This window comes from Equus quagga, chromosome 9 (assembly GCF_021613505.1).
Source record: "Equus quagga isolate Etosha38 chromosome 9, UCLA_HA_Equagga_1.0, whole genome shotgun sequence".
NCBI classification, from domain to species: domain Eukaryota; kingdom Metazoa; phylum Chordata; class Mammalia; order Perissodactyla; family Equidae; genus Equus; species Equus quagga.
This window is the reverse complement of record NC_060275.1, coordinates 54,036,787-54,054,327: the sequence shown is the minus strand read 5'-3', so window position 1 is coordinate 54,054,327 and position 17,541 is coordinate 54,036,787. Positions and strand designations below refer to the sequence as shown.

The window sequence follows — 17,541 nt, the reverse complement described above, 5'->3', positions numbered from 1 at the left end:
GATGTGGAGGTAAACATATCAAGAAAATCAGCTGAAAGAGGTGAAAATAGTTGGCTCTGAAGAATGGGAAAATAAGGTTGAGGAGGAGATGTTGTTTTCCATAAAAAATCTAGTAAAACTATTTTTCCCTTATAATTTTTGCAATGTATGACACTGTTAAAAAATAACTAAAATAAATTAGTAGTCAAATGAAAAAAATTAAGTATAATAAAACGTAAATCTGCTTCACTGAATAAATAAGAAGTCGGACTCTATCTTTCAAACACAAAAAACATTTGGTACTCTAGTAGCCGAGAAAAATTACTTGCAATCAATCAAGAAATCACTGTGCTGTGCTGCTGCAACTGCTCTCTCTCTAAGAAACCTAAAATGCCACATGAGGAATAAGATGCTTATACTTTACAATCATAGATCTGATCTTCTTCAAACTGGCTAGCATACTTACATGCAAAGGTGTGGCAACAAAAGCCCTCACAACACAGTGACAATGGCTCAAACTGCCACTCCACCCACAACCTCCTGGTGGGCACTGAACATCACATCAGTGCCAGCACGGCGGCAAAGACAACAGATGACTAAGCAAGAACCAAAATAGCCTATTCAAAATATGGCTTATGTGAATGGTAAAATTACATCAACCATTAACATTTACAAAATGCATAATCTTTAATTCATCTGCATTATAAACTATGAAATAGTCAACCTTCACAGGGAGGGGAGGGGAAAAGTTTAAATGTTTTGAAAAGAGGGATAAAAAATTGCTCATAAAAGTTTCTAAAATACATTTAAAAGACATGACAAGATGGCATTTACATGAGAAAAATTCACTGAATTTCCCAAAGGGACACTAGCCACTTAAAAACCTAAATGTAAGTTTTGTCAATCATAAAATAAAAAAGGTCACAGTGTTAAAATACAAAAACATCAATATCTTTTAGAAATGCACACTGAAAAATGATGTCTGGTGTCTTCTTTAAAACATCTCAGAAAAACAAGGAAGAATGAATAGATGAGGCACCTGTGGTAAAATCCTAATAATTCTTCAAGTATAAGGTTCATTATACTATTTTATTTTTGTGTATGCTTCAAAATAATTTTTAAAATGCTCACATCCACATCTGGTCTTTTTAGCAAATCTTCCACTTTAGCAACATCTCCATTGGCAGCAGCCTTAACTAATTCTTCATTGAGGTCACCAGATTCTTGGGTTTCAAATAATTTCTTCAAGAGTTGGGAGAGTCTTTCTGTAAAGCATCAAATAAAGCTGCTAATAGAGGAGGATCTCAAACCTTAACTACTAACAGACAAGCATTACCCATATGTCTATAACATATACTTTTTCTTTTTTATTATTTCTATCATTAATGTTATTTCTGTATTATGCTACAGAGATCACCCATACAAATTATAACTACTACCATATAAAGCTGCATTAAATTCAAGCTGATAAGTATTCTCAGTTTTATCCAATTCATGTATTTCACGGTAAAATATCAGAAAAAGTAGTTACACAGAAAGAATAATTCAAGAGTTAGAAGTCATACCAAGGGTATTACAAATGAACATACTGCAATGGGAGTATCATAATGATACAAACTTCCTTTCAGGTCTTAAGCATACCACACCAACTCTCGGAGCTCAAAGCTACAGAGCTTAGAATAAATCAACAGATCATTGATTATGATGAATAAGCTATGTAATCTCTATGATATCCAGGGAACTATTTTAGGGACAAACCCAAATTTTCAGTTGAAAAAGGGACATCCAAGTGTTACGAACAGACTTCAAAGGTGCTAATTGATTGGTTTTGACTAAAACAAGAAAGAACCAGGGATGTATTTACATAGACCCTTTTATAACATATTTTTTCCTAAACAGCATTAATCAGTAGAGAACCTACTCAGTTCAACTCCTTAATTCTTGGGTCTACTTATTGGAGAGCAAAGAAATCACAAAGTGGGGCAGAGGACCAACACTAAGTCCACATTATTTGAGAGAAGGATATTAATCATCTTTCACTCTTTTAATTTGTATGTAGTGTTATGATGCCATCTAAACTCAAGGTAAAAATCAACACCCCCCGATTTAAACTTCAAGCATACTAGCAAATTACAGCAGGAAAGAAGAGACAAAAGCAAAGGAAGTATCAAGTAGTACAAAATAAAACTGGAGGTCACTTAATATTTTCCTTTTTTTTTATTGTTTACAATTATCGTTCTATCTTCTTTTCTGGACAACAACAATATACGTTCAGTAATTTGGAATTTGTTGCAAAATGAATTGAGTCTGTGTATATAAAGCTTGAGCATAGAGAGGAAAGACTTTGGGCATAAGCCCACCCAAGCATCCAGCATATTCACATCTCAACATGGTTTTCTACTCATTGCGGCATGTATAACAAAGGGAAAAAATATGGCTGATAGGTAAAAATATCCAGAAAGAAAGCCATCTGCTATCAATAATGTTGGAAATATGGAGAAAATAAAGCAGTCTAAAAAAGCGATGGTTCTTTGGCAGAAAACAAAAGCTCTAATTAAAGAGTAGAATGGTGAATTTCAGATATCTCAGATTTGATGTGGAGAAGCCCTTGAACTTTTCCAGGGCATACCTCAGCCAGAAGAAGGGTTGTTGATTGTATGAAAAAGGAAAAAAAACTTCAGTGAAATTTGAAAAGGTAGTTAACATTCAAGTGAGGTTATGTGATCTAGGAGAAAACCAAGAACACATATGACGTTACCTGTATACGAGAACCCGGAATTAGCAGGGGTTCTACTGTAAACCATATCACTTTTAAAGAAACACGACACAAAACATACCACCAGATGCATTGCTAATGGCTGATCCTGCAGATGCCACCTTGGAAACCGCTGCTGGATTATACGTCCAAGATGTTCCACAAACTTCTACCTTTAAATCACTGTCTGAATAAATCTGTTGTACTCGGCCAACTTTACCTAAAGTCTTTAAAAAAAAAATTAGATTCATGTTTCTAAGTCTAAAGTATATACCATAAAAATCAATCACTAGTTTTTACATGTTTAAAGAATTAATTTTACTTCGTTCCTAATGAAAAAACTTTTAAAGGATAACCATATACAAATGGGTTATTTATTAGTTACAAACTTTAAAGAGTATCTTTAAAAAATATTTTAATAAAACTACTATACTTCCACAAGAATATACAAACAAAAATAGATCATGACAGCCTATCTTCTTCATAAAAGTTCACAAAATTTTGCTTTTTGATATTCAACCCTTCTTTTTTAACACCATAAGATCTATCTCGAGAACTCGTAACTCAAGTAGTCCAAAATCCATCATTAATCCAGCCTAAAAAAAGAAAATCAGATTTCTAAAAATACCTATTTAAACCACAAAGGGCTCAAAGCCTACATCTACGTTTAAATCCTTTTTGGAGGCACGCCTGATTCCATAACAGAAGTGTGCAGAAACAAGATGCTTACTAAATAAACAGAATAAGCAGGGCAATCAGGTGCAGAACACAATCAGCAGGAGCAGCTCTCATCATGTGGCAGAAACTGTTCTAAGAGCTTTATATGCACTGACTCACCTGATATGTACAATCCTGAAAGTTAAGTGCTATTATTAGCCCCATTTCAAACTCAGGTTGCAAACCCATTCTCTTAAGCACAATAGAATAGCAAATAATACTAGAAGATTGGTGAAGAATAGTGATAAAATCTGACTACTTCCTAACACAGAGGAGTGATTGTCCTTGACTTGTTTTTCTCTTTTGACCTCTCCATAGCATGAGACCCAAACTTCTTGAAACTATTCCCTTGATTTCTGGATGACAGTCTAATCCTTCTGCCTGGTCCTTCCTTTTCTCCACTCACTGACCTCCTTTTCTTCTTCAGATCTCTAAATCTGTTCATTCTTCCAAAATTTTATTCCTTAATTTTTTATTCTTCTTTCTTAAAAATTTAATCCACTTTGATAACTATCATCTTATTTTCAAAGACTCCAAAACTATACTTCTCTAGTCCTGTTTATCCCCCTGCTCACCCCCAACACACCCCAATTTTAACTTCTCATTAAGCATTTTCACTTGGAATTTCCTGCCACCGTCTCAAATTCTATGAGGATGCATTCTTTGTTTTTTCCTCCTTAACGATTCATTATGGAAGATCTCAAACACACAAAAGTAGACAATATATATTGAATCTTCACGTACCCATCAACCAGTTTCAATAATTATCAGCTCATGGCCAATCTTATTTTCCCCTACACATTCTCCCTACATTATTTCGTCATATAAACTCTTTTTTTTAAGACATAATACTTATTACCAACCCACCCCAAATTATCAATAACTCTACAATAACATAAAATACCAGTGAGTGTTCAAATTTCCAATTGCCTCATAACTGATACATTTTTTTAGTTTAAATCAAGCTCCAAATAAAGTCTACATATATTTTTTTCTTTGCAAATTATTTGTTGAAGAAACAGGGTTATTTGTTCTATATAGTTTCTTACAATCTGAATTTTGCCAATTCACAGAGTTTAATAGGTTCATTTGTCTCTGAATTGCTAAGAAACCCTTCAAGTGTGGCTGCTAGATCCTTTTGACATGACCTAAACATCTTTGATAGCTTCCTTGCTATCTAGCATAAGGCTCATCTTCCTGCCAAAGAGCTAGAATTAGCCATTTCTGAGGTCCACTTTCTGAGGTTCACTTCATTTCTGAGGTTCTCTTCCTGAGGCTCACTTCCTGCCAAAGAGCTAGAATTAGCTGTTTCTCCAAAGAGACTTGGTTCTTTACGGAGGGAAATTTCAAAACCATAATCTGGGCACTAAGGTTGGTTATTGTGACTGGAATGGTCATTGTTTCTAGGCCTTTTCATGAACAGAGCTAGGAAAAAGGGAGGATCTGTTTTATTTTGTTTTAAAAGGATGAAATTCTAAGTTAAAATACTTTCAATTCAAATTCAAGAGTACAGGGTTTTTACTTAACCTCTCATATTACATCTGTATCTTTTTTTCCCACTCTGATCATTCTGGTTCTCAAGGTCACTGAAGATAACAGAATTAGAATTACTATATAACAGTCTTTTTTGTCATATTACATACACAATAATCTCAGAATAACAATTGAACCCTATTACAAACAATAAGATTCCTGAAAATCGTTAAATATTTCCTTTTCTATGCAGTTCTGTAGGGTATAGTCCTCCTCTGAGGACATAAAAACAAATGACTATGTTTAAAAGTCACTTGGAATTTCCTCTCTGTACAGTTATGCCAACAGGAAACACATTTAGGTTCACTCTTTCACTTTACTTTCCACTTTAGGAGTTTCTTTTTTAAATTTAATTTTGTTATATAATTGTATAAAATATATATGTGGTTTCAAATTAAATCATAAAACAACACATATTCAAAGACATCTCCCTTCTACCTTTGTCCCCTATATCATATTGTTTTTATACACATTTTTTTAACTTTATGGTTAATCTTTCCATTGTTTGCTTTTATTAATATAAAGTTTATATTAAAACTTCATATTAAATTATATTGTCCTGATAGTTATATTTATACTTATATATTATATACTCTTATTCCCTCTTTTAAAAAAAAAAAATATATATATATATCATCTATTGGTTCCCTGGTACATATATTGAAATTAGTCATTCATATGTTCTTCCCCTTACCCTCTTTCTCCCCCGATATTGTGATTTAAATAACAGTATTTAGTCCCAATTAATAATTAAAAAGCAATCAAACAGCTTATTAGGGGTCAGTCCCATGGCCGAGTGGTTAAGTTCACACGCTCAGCTGCAGCAGCCCAGGGTTTCGCTGGTTTGGATCCTGGGCATGGATGTGGCACTGCTCATCTCGCCATGTTGAGGCGGTGTCCCACATGCCACAACTAGAAGGACCCACAACTAAAAATACACAACTATGTACGGGGGGGATTTGGGGAGAAAAAGCAGAAAAAAAAAAAAGATTGGCAACAGTTGTTAGCTCAGGTGCCAATCTTTAAAACCAAAACAAAACACAACAAAAAAAACGCAGCTTATTCAACTTTCCCTATACTCTCCATTCCCAGCCCATTTTTTGACAGTTGTACTTTATCTACATTGTGCGAGGTTATAACCATTATAGACTCTACCCTTTCCTTTCTAACCATTATTTAATCTTGGTTCAACAAAAAAATACACACTCAACAACCACCACCAGTCCTAAGCTGACGTCTCTGCCGTCACTTTGGTTCTCTGAAGCTAACTCTCCAGATTGCTCAGCAGAGGCTCATGGGAACAAGACTCTGACTTTTCACCCCTCACAGCAGCTTGTAGCCTTTACACTTGAAAGTCAGTTTGCTTATATATAAAATTCCTAGCTTACACTTTGTTTCCTTGAGAACCTTAATGAATGTTATTTCATTGTTTCCTGGCATAAAACACTGAGATTAGATTTTTTCTTAACAGCAATCTGATTTTCTTTCCTTTATAAATAACTTGATCTTTTTTACGAGACACCCAAGTAATTTTTTCTTTTCTTGAAGGTTCAGTTATCTTACCAGAATAGGGCTCAGTGTTTGGTGTTCTGGGTCAGTCTTCCCAGATATGCAATGTGTCCTTTTAATATTTAGTTTCAAATCTTAATTTCATGAAAATTTTTCTAGAATTACAAATTTTAGTATTCGTTATATTCCATTGCTTTAGTTTCTGTTACTCCTTTTTGCAAGGCCTCCTAATACACGTATATTAGATAGTCTATACCTGCCACTTTCTCTCAAATACATATCTTTTTTATTTTAAAAATGTTCCTTCTTTTTATCTATTTCTCTTAAGACATTATACGTTGTATTTATTTGCTCTGTGTTGCTTCTAGATTACCCTTCATTTCTAAAATGATCTTTTCAATTCTCTCCTAAGTTCTATCACCTCACTTCTTATTATGATTTATTTCATTCTCTCACATCTTTTATCATTTTCTTAATTTCTTTTAGCTTATTTTGCATTATTAGATTTTAGTTTTCTGTGCATATTTTTCCGGTGTACTTTCATTTGTCTGTAGAGAAGTTATTCTATTCCTTATCCTTTTTTTTCAGTAAGAATTATGCATGGGGATTGAACCATGATCCCTTCCAACTTTTATTTGGACCTACTCTTTCCTTTGTCCCTATCGTCTCTATCCTATTCAATTTGGTTTCTATTCCCAGCACTTTCTCTTCAATGGAGAGCTCTGCCCTGGAAGGGAGCTTTGGCTGGTTAGTTTTGACAGTTTACAGACCCAGGCTGCTCCAGTCCCTTCAAACTTTAGCATGGACCTATTGCTCTTACCCCAGACTGGAGTCTGCAAGAGTCCTCTCAGGTTCAGCTGTTGTGAACACACTAGCCAATGAACACTTGTTAGCTATTTTGGAGTCCTCCCATTCTCAGGTCCATCTGATGCCCCACTAATTCTCTGCTGCCACATGGACAGATGCAGACCCAGTAGCTGTCTGTGGTTTATCTCTCCTCATTCATATTTTAGGGTTTTAGGCTACTCTGTCACCTGGCTTTGTTATAGTTGCTTGTGGCTTTTTTTGGTTATGCTAACCTAGTTGTTGACTGTTTCTATCAAGAGGATTTGAGGGGCTGGCCCTGTGGCCAAGTGGTTAAGTTCACATGCTCCGCTCGGCAGCCCAGGGTTTTGCTGGTTCGGATCCTGAGCGCAGACATGGCACACCTTGTCAGGCCACGCTGAGGCGGCATCCTACATGCCATAACTAGAAGGATCCACAACCAAAATATACCACTGTGTACTGAGGGTATTTGGGGAGAAAAAGCAGAGGGAAAAAAAAAAAAAAAAAGATTGGCAACAGCTGTTAGCTCAGGTGCCAATCTTTAAAAAAAAAAAGGATTTGAGAAGATTCAAATCTACCCTACCACTACTGGAATCCCAGAATTTCTCTCTAGAAATTATTCAGAGGTTTTGCTTATACAATAGCGTAATATGGGAGACAGAGTACTTAGGTTTTTGAGTTCAAATTCCAGTTCAGAATCTTAGCACTGATTTCCTCATCTTTAAAATAAGGATGCCGTTCCACCACCTACTTACAATAGTCCTAAGACAAATAAAGTCTGTATATATATGTAGTTTGGGTACACATATACGTATGCATGTGTGCACATGTGTAAGTATATAGCATCTAGCACAGAACTGAGGATAACTGGACATTCAACAGATGGAAGCTGCTAAGTGGAAAAACAAAAACATCTTGTGTATGAAAAATCTTAAAATAGGATATATAGCTCCTATAAAACATATTGAAAGATTACACTTTAAGTAAAACCACACTATAGTGAGGCTTGAAGTATACTGAAACATTTTTTAACTAACTTTAATATCAAAAGTAAACAAAGAGGGATTATACAGAACTTAATTTTTTGACAAAAATAAAGATTCCAAAATACAGTCCTGAAAAACATACACAACTATCATTTATTCAATATTTAACTAAAGCAATAAAAAATAACATCAGCAGTACCTGTAAACTATGGAATGTGTTTGAACGAAAGCACCATAACAACAGAGGGGTTTTTTGTTTTGTTTTGTTCACTATTGCATCTCCAAAGCCTAAAATGAATATTGTTTGTGCTAAAATATCTGCTGAGGAAGGAAGGATGGACTGATGGAGGAACAGAACAACAGGAAGGACAGGGAGGGCGGACTGGACAGGATGGGAGGGGGCAGAGGGCTAAACGGGGCATGAGCTGGGGCTGGACAGGAAGAGAAGGAGGTGTTGGCCAGGACGGGGGATGAGACCACACAGCACGGGGGGGATGGGATACGAAGCGGGATGGGAGGGGAGGCACACGGGACAGGAAGGAGGCACTGAACGGGATGGGACTTGGGGGACAGGATTTGGGACTGGATGAGATGGGAGTGGGCAAAGTGGAAGGCTGAATAGGACACAGCAAGGTGGAAGGAAATGGGATACAGGGTAAGGCAACGAGGGGAGTAACAGGATGAGACAAAAGGACAGAGGGACAGACGAAGAAAGAAAAGGATGGATGAAAAGAGGGCAAACAAATTTTTTCATTGTTGCTTAACATTTGATTAAAAATGTATTGAATGAATAAATAATTAAACTGTAGGTCTTTGGGAACAAAGCCACCTTAGAAGGCACACATTCTGAATTTCCCTTCCACATTCTGAGGTTTACAGGGGCAGGGCCCCAACTGAGGAAAGCAGCAGTGGGCCGGCACTGTTAGTGGCATATAAGCATGTGGCTCCCATTCTGGGGTCAAGTACCAGGAAAGTGCCTGTACATTACATTACCTACGTTACCTTCATTACCTTCCCCCGTTACCTTTTCCACTAACAGCTCTATCAGAAAATATTAACTATATCTCTTTTTGAACTTTCCCAGACTAATTTAACTGAAATAAATTAGAAAATAAAAGGCATAAGTATGCCTAGCTGCCAAGAGTACAATTCTCAAGAGTATGTTAACTTACTTTCTAAAATTAAAGTACTTTTTAAAACTATATAAGCATGGTGTAATTCTTAGTCCAAAACTATTTGATATATACTCACTGGGAGCATAGCTTCAGCCCATTCTCCATGTCCTCGCTGTAGAAGTTTAATTCTTTCCAGATCGTAACACACTTGTACGAGATCACCCACTTGAAACTGGGAGGTGCCTCCCTCTGCACCCTGAGCAGCATCCCCACTTCGGACAATGTTTGCTTTTGTGAGAACGGCAGGATTGAAGGTCCACCTGAAGATCAAAGCCAAAACTCAAAATGTACGGTAAGTTTACTGAATTTCAACACAACATTCTTAGTTAAACACTGCACGGGCGAAAGCCTTATAACACATCAAAAGAGCAAAGCATTCCTTTGCAACTACATCCTCGATGATCTGTATTTCTTTTTATAATTTTATTATACAAATTTGGGAAAAGAGTGATCCACAATCTCGCCACCCTAGTATGATATGCTTCTGTCTAGTTTTATTCTCTTACATGTTTTAAAAAATTGTTATAAAATACACACTGATTGTATCACTCTTCCTTAATTCAAATGGTCATTAACATTTAAAAGACTTTGAGAGGTCCCAACATACAAAAATCTGCTTATTAAATTCCTGTAATCATGTAAGTAAATTTTTCTTTCTAAAGGAACCACAAAGAGAAAGAAATACTTCTGACCAGTTAAGAATAAAAATCAGACACAAAAAGTTTTCTTTTCAGCCTTATTGATCACAGTGCCCTTCACCTTACTCCCAATATTCCAAAAACTAACTAGACCTATTATAGTGCCTGAATACAGCAGTATTTACTCAAGTTGCTTCCTCTGCCTCCTTCCCTGCCCTGGTAAAAACTGAGTCAATCTTTCAAACTTACTTCAAATGTAATTTTCTCTCTGAAGTTCTCTCTGATTTGCCCAGCTGAAATGACCACTCTTCTTTTGTACCTTCAGAATACCCTGAATACTTACCTATCACAATTACGTACAACATTTTAATACAGTTTTTTCTGGTTTTATCTATCTAAACTAAAAGAGAAACCCCTTCAAAGCAGGGGACCACGTCTTAATTCTCTTTGTAATCCTAGCTCTAATCATAGGGCCTAATACTGGATAAGTACTTAATAAATTTTTGTTGGATAAATAAAGAAAAAAATATTACTATTTTTTTTAAGATTTCCTTTCTCCTTTTTCTCCCAAAGCCCCCCGGTACATAGTTGTACATTTTTAATTGTGGTTCCTTCTAGCTGTGGCATGTGGGGTGCCGCCTCAGCATGACCTGCTGAGCGGTGCCATGTCCACGCCAAGGATCCGAAGCGGTGAAACCCTGGGCTGCCGCAGCAGAGCACACAAACTTAACCACTCGGCCACAGGGCCGGCCCCAAAATATTATTTTCTATAACTCAAACGTCACATTACTGGTAAAACTATTGCCCAAGGAAGAATTTTGGTCAAAAAACATTTCTGCAAGTAATAATCCTAATTTGTGTTAACCTAACATTTCCAAACAACAAACAAGATAATATTTAATACAAAATATGTTAGTACATGCTAACCTGAACTTGTTATGTAAAGATCTGTCCCTTAGCATTAACAGCTTTATTGAGATGTAATTCACATTCCATACAATTCACTCATTTAAAATGTATAATTCAGTGGGTTTTAGTATATTCAGAGTTAACAACCAAGCACCACTATCTAATTTCATTTTCATCACTAAAGAAAGATAGCCCATAGCAATTAGCAGTCATTCCACATTCACCCCGCTCCTCAGCCCCTAACAACCAGTAATATACTTTCTGTTTCTATGGATTTGCTTATTCTGGACATTTTATATAAATAGGATCACATAATACGTGACCTTTTGTGACTGGCTTCTTTCACTCAGGATAATGTTTTGAAGATTTATCTATGTTGCAGCATATGTCAGTATATGCCATTCCTTTTTATGGTCAAAATGTATGGATCCATCATATGGATATATCCATTTTGTTTACCCATTCATGAGTTGATAGACATTTGGGTTATTTCCATGTTTTGGCTGATGCATGAATAATGCTTCTACAAACATTCACGTACAGGTTTTTTGGGTGGACACATTTTCAATTCTCTTGGGTATAAACCTATGAGTGAACACGCTGGGTCATATGGTAATTATATATTTAACATTTCGAAGAACTACCAAATGGTTTTCTAAAGCATCTAGACCACTTCACATTCCTACCCTTAATGTACAAGGGTTTGGTTCTAATTTCTCTACACTTTCAACAACACTTGTAATAATCTGACTTTTTTATTCTAGCCATTCTAGTACGTGAAATGGAATCTCATTATCGTTTTGAATTGCATTTCCCTAATAAGTAATAATGTCAAGCATCTTTTCATGACTGTTATAGAATGAACTGTCTCCCTCCAAAATTTACATATTGAAGCTCTAACTCCTAATGTGACTGTATTTGGAGACAGGGCCTTTAAGGAGGTAATTAAGGTTAAATGAGGTCGTAAAGATGGGGCACTAATCTGACAGGACTGGTGACCTCATAAGAAGAGGATGAGACATCAGAGATGTCTCTTTCTGAGCATGCACAGAGAAAAGGTCATGCGACGACACAGTGAGAAGGCAGCCGTCTACAAGCCAGGAAGAGATCTCACCAGAAACCAACCCTGACGGCACCTTGGTGTTGGACTTCCAGCCTCCAGAACTGTGAGAAAATAAATCTCTGTTGTTTAACACCCCCAGTCTGTGGTATTTTGTTATGGCTGCCCTAGCTTATTGGGGATCTTAGATCTTCTTTGGGAAAAATGTCTATGCTAATCCTTTGCCCATTTTTCAGTTGGGTTGTCTTTTACTTATGAATTTTAAGAGTTATTTATATATATTCTAGATACAAGTCCTTACTCAGACATATGATTTGCAAATATTTTCTCCCAATCCATCGGCTGTCTTTTCACTTTCTTAACAGTTTCCTTTGAAACACAAAATTTTTTACTTTTGATGAAGTCCAATTTATTCACTTTTTCTTTAGTTGCTTCTGCTTTGGGGGGTCATATCTAAGAAATCACTGTCTAGTCCAAGGTCACAAAGATTTATGTCTACACTTTATTCTAAGAATTTTGTAGGTTTAACTTGCACATTTTGGTCTGTGATTCATTTTGTCTTAATATTTGTATATGGTGCATAGCAGGGACCCAATTTCATTCTTTTGCATGTTAATAATCAGTTGACTCAGCACCATCAATTGTAGCTTTATTTTTTTAATTGAGGTGTAATTGACATATAACATTATATTAGTTTCAGGTATACAACATAATGATTCGATATTTGTATATACTGTCTGCACAATTTGTTGAAAAAACTATTCTTTCTCCACTGAACTGTGTTGGACCCTTGTCAAAAACCAACTGACCTTAAATGCAAGAGCTTATTTCTGGACTCTCAACTCTATTCCAGCAACTACATGTCTATTCTTCCATCAGTAATACACTGTCTTGATTGTGGTAAATCTTGAAAACAGGAACTCTGAGTCCCCCAACTTTGTTCTTCTTTTTCAAATTATTTTGGCTATTCTGGGTCCCTTGAATTTTCAGATGAATTTTCGGATCAGTCTGCCAAGTTCTGTAAAAAAGGTACTACATTTTGATAGGGACTGCAATGAATCTGTTGATTAGTTTGGGGAATACTGTCATCTGCTATAGGTTAAATTACTCAAAAATATATTTTGAAATCCTAATCCCCAATACCTCTGAATGTGACCATATTTAGAAATAGGGTCTTTGCAGATGTAATCAAGTTAAAAAGAGATCATAATGGATTAGGGTGGGCCCTAAATTCAAGGACTGGTATCTTTATAAGAAGGTCATGTGAAATCAGCTTTTGATCATTTTCTAGTAAAAGATTTAGAATTTCCATGAGCTCAATTAACTTCCTTATATGTCTCCTCAGGGTTCCTTCCTCATGGATGGTTAAGCTACAAATGTTGGGTTGATGAAAATAAACTAATGAGCTAGGAGATTGTTTATGTGGCTCCCAGTCTCAAATGATCTCCCTATGACTGTCTGAACTTGACTAATCAGAGACTGATTTGAATGCACCTGAAACTAAAATCTGTACCCAGAAAAAAACAAAGAAGAAAGTCCTGTGAAGACACAGGGACACACAGGGGAGAAGGCCATGTGAAAGACAGAGGCAAAGAAATGAGTGATGCATCTACAAGCCAAGGAACACCAAAGACTGCCAGCAACCCCCAGAAGTGAGGAGAGAGGCACAGAGTGGACTCTCCCTCAGAGCCTCCCGAAGGAACCAACCTTGCCGACACCCTAACTTTTCTTGCCTCCAGAATTGCGGAACAATGAATTTCTGTTGTTTCAAGCCACCTTGTTCGTGATCATTTGTCATGGCAACCTAGGAACTAACACACCATCTAAAGAACATTAAATCATCTGATCCATAAACACGAACTATCTTTCCATTTATTTTGGTCTTCTTTAATTTCCTTCAACAATGTTTTACAGTTTTGAGTGCATAAGTCCTGCACTTCTTGGGCAAAATTTATTCTTAAGTATTTTATTCTTTGTGATACTACTGTAACAAAATTGTTTTAATTTCCTTTACAGACTGTTCATTGCTAGTGTACAGAAATACAAGTCATTTTTCTGTACTGATCTTGTATCCTGCAACTTTCCTGAATTTATTAGTTCTAATAGTTTTTCTGTGAACTCCCCGGGTTTTTCTACACACAAGATCATGTCACCTGTGACTGAGATGGTTTAACTTCTTCCTTTCATTTCTTTTTCTTGTCTAATTGCCCTGGCTAGACCCTCTAGGGCAGTGTTGCAAAGAAGTGGGGAGAACAGACATTCTTGCCTTGTTCCTGATCTTAGGGGAAAAGCACTGTCTTTCACCACTGAGTATGACAGTAGCAGTTGGTTTTTGGTAGATGTCCTTTATCAGGCTGAAAAGTTCCATTCTGTTTCTAGTTTATTTAGTGTTTTCATCACGAAAGGGTGCTGGATTTTGTCAAATGCTTTTTCTTTGTCTCTTGATATGTCATGTGTCTCCTTAAGATTTGAACACGATTAGAGCCAATTCTATACTTTGGTAAGCAACTTAATGTTAATTTTTCTTATTCTACATATAATCCCTCCCCTAAAGAACCTCAGAGAGTTAGTTTCTTTATGTACGTGTCAGTAACAAAGTTTTGACAATTATTCAATTTAACTACTGCTTTTTCTTTAAAATATTGCAAACATACTAGTAAACTGGATATATTTTGGCCCTGAAGAGCAAATAAATAAAAGGCACCAACCCAGTCTCAAAGAAACTCACAACCTAGAGAGTAAATAATCATTTTAATAAATAGGAAACCTAAACAGAAGAACAGCAGAGGAAGGATGAGAGAAGAGGTTCCCAAGAATATAAGCTCAATATAAGATGCAGAGGAGTTAAACTAGAGAAAGAGGGAGAAAAGGAGGAAAGGGTATTTCGCATGGAGAAAGTGGTATAGAAGTGAGGAGACGCAAGCAATTCTATGTTAGTGATAAGGATTACTGGGTGCATACATGTCTGTGACAAGGGAGAGCTGTGTTACCAAGAGATAACCCTGAAGAAAGGGACCACAGGAGTTTTAATTTTATCCTTCTCATTCAGGGTAGATTGATATGGTCCATTATGAACACACAATTTTTAGTTATACTTGAATGTAATACTAATACAACGTATTCTGCTCCCTGAAGGAAAAAAAAGTGCACAGAAAATTGTATCATAAATATATTCATATAAATTCACATACATACAACACACACACACTCTTCTTATCATTTGCTCCACTCCACCTCACTAACATATTCTGGATTTTTATCTACTAAGAGCTAGCTTTAAGGAGACTTTGGTCATATCGCATTATTTGCTTTCTTTAAGGCTCTAGTGTCTATCTACTAACTTTATTTGCCATTACTGAAAATTAAGAAATACCACCAACCTATTGCCACTTGGATACTGTACTACAATGTCATGGTCTTCATCAATGCCACAAACAGTTCCAGTTGTAGTTAAAGTCTCAAACATGCCGTCAGTCCATCCTCCATGACCATGCTGCAAAGACTGTACAATTTCTAGGTCAAGATCTATATTTACCAGGTCACCAATCTGCAATCCACCAGGATTCCTATTGCCATTCTGCTCACCTGTAATTGCAGAGAGAGTTGACAAAGAAAAAGGAAAATCAGAGCAACAACATGCAATTGCATTATTTTTAAACAAGAACGAGCTCTAGATATTTTAGTTACCACCTACCTAATCTTAAAATGTTTTGAGAATACACTGTAAGTATCAGATTCTAGAACTAGAGAGCTTTAAAAAAACAAAACAGACCAAAACAAACATCAGACTCAAAAATTGAAATAACGTGATGATTTATAACAACAAATGAACAGGAGTAGAACCTTTAAAAGATTATGTAACACTTTATCAGAACACACAGTTCTGGGTGGTGGAAACATTTACTTTTCTGCCTGGATGACTTGTTGACTATCACTGCATCAGAGCCATGATAACTAACTAGAGAATACAAAACAGAACCCTAGAATTATTTTTGTCTTTGAAGCACTTAGTACTATTTTTTACCAAATGGTTCTTCGGATTTTTGCCTAAAGAGCATTTTTAAATATTTCAAAGCCCATTCCCTAGATTATTTTCAAAGCTGGTTCTGGGAAAAAGGATTCCTCATCATAAAACACTACACTGAGGGATCCAGAATGTGTATGTTAACTCTACACTTTTCTTGTGAAGGCAAGACGCAAAAAGGAAATTTTCTGAAAGCAAGAGAAATGGAAGAGCTCATCAAAACCTAAGTATTTCTTCCATGCTCTCCTTTAAAAAAAGAAAACTAAGGTATGTTGCAAGAAAACAGCACTTTTTAGCAAAAAGACAAATCAAGTGATTTGGAAAGAAGAACAGAGAGTTCACATGAGAAAGGAAAGCATTCAGAGACTAAAGGCTTGAGCAGAAGAATGTGGTAAATGTTCACCATGGCAACAACAAAGAATCTATAAAATAAAGGTAGTTTTGGTTTTCTTGTTCTTTTTTTTAATGATACATGAAATTATATTTATTATATTACCTTAATCTTGTATTAAGAAGGCAATTTTACAAAAATTCTAAGGAATTCATAAGCATTAAATTCTCGGATCCTATTCTCAGTAGTGTAAGATATATAATATTGATAGTTTAAATTTTTCAACAATATAAATTTATGAAAGACAAACGTTTCAAATATATGACATATAAATGGCCTATCAATTCTCAAGACACGACAATTCTTTCAGAATCTAAATAAATCATTGAAAAAGAAGAAATGCTTTAAAACCAAAATAAAACCAGAAAATTATCTCTTTAAACAGCTTTAATGGTAACTAATTTTTTTTTAAGTCCAATTTAAACATTTTTCTGATTCCATGAACTCTGAGCTATTACTTAGTAATTTTCTCTAGTCTGCTAACTCACCTAGCACAGGGCAGTGATCTCTGTAGAAAGAACCTCCTTTGGCATCCTGGACACACTTCAGATCAGACTAAGAAAAAGAAAAGAAACCAGAAAAATCACTCTTGAAAACTTCAAGAATGGGTCAATACCTTAAATAAGCAAATGTTCAATCAGAACATACCCTCAGCAGAAGTCAAGAGTAGTTCTGGGTTAAGAGTCAGACTAAACATTGCTTGGAAAAGCACCCATGAAAAACTATATACTTAGGGCCAGCCCTGTGGCCGAGCAGTTAAGTTCACATGCTCCACTTCAGCGGCCCAGGGTTTCACCAAACTGGATCCTGGGCACGGACATGGCATCGCTCATCAAGCCATGCTGAGGTGGTGTCCCACATAGCAGAACTAGACAGACCTACAACTAGAATACACAACTATGTACTGGGGGCACTTTGGGGAGAAGAAGAAGGGGAATAAAAAAAAAAGGAAGATTGGCAACAGATGTTAGCTCAGGTGCCAAGTTTTAAAAAAAAAAACAAACTATATACTTGATCTTCAGACAGGTCATACTTTACCT

At 36.0% G+C, this 17,541-nt stretch overlaps 1 protein-coding gene across 1 annotated transcript in view; it reads right to left on the bottom strand.

Annotated features, from left to right (window-relative positions):
• The window catches only part of MIB1 (MIB E3 ubiquitin protein ligase 1), a 140,308-nt gene that overhangs the window by 89,950 nt on the left and 32,817 nt on the right, over positions 1-17,541 (bottom strand). Inside the window, exons 5-9 of the mRNA XM_046671026.1 lie at positions 16,990-17,056; positions 15,467-15,671; positions 9,556-9,739; positions 2,817-2,961; positions 1,111-1,244 (exon numbers count right to left, since the gene is read on the bottom strand). Coding sequence (XP_046526982.1) covers positions 1,111-1,244; positions 2,817-2,961; positions 9,556-9,739; positions 15,467-15,671; positions 16,990-17,056 — 735 coding nt within the window. The remainder of the gene's footprint in view (positions 1-1,110; positions 1,245-2,816; positions 2,962-9,555; positions 9,740-15,466; positions 15,672-16,989; positions 17,057-17,541) is intronic.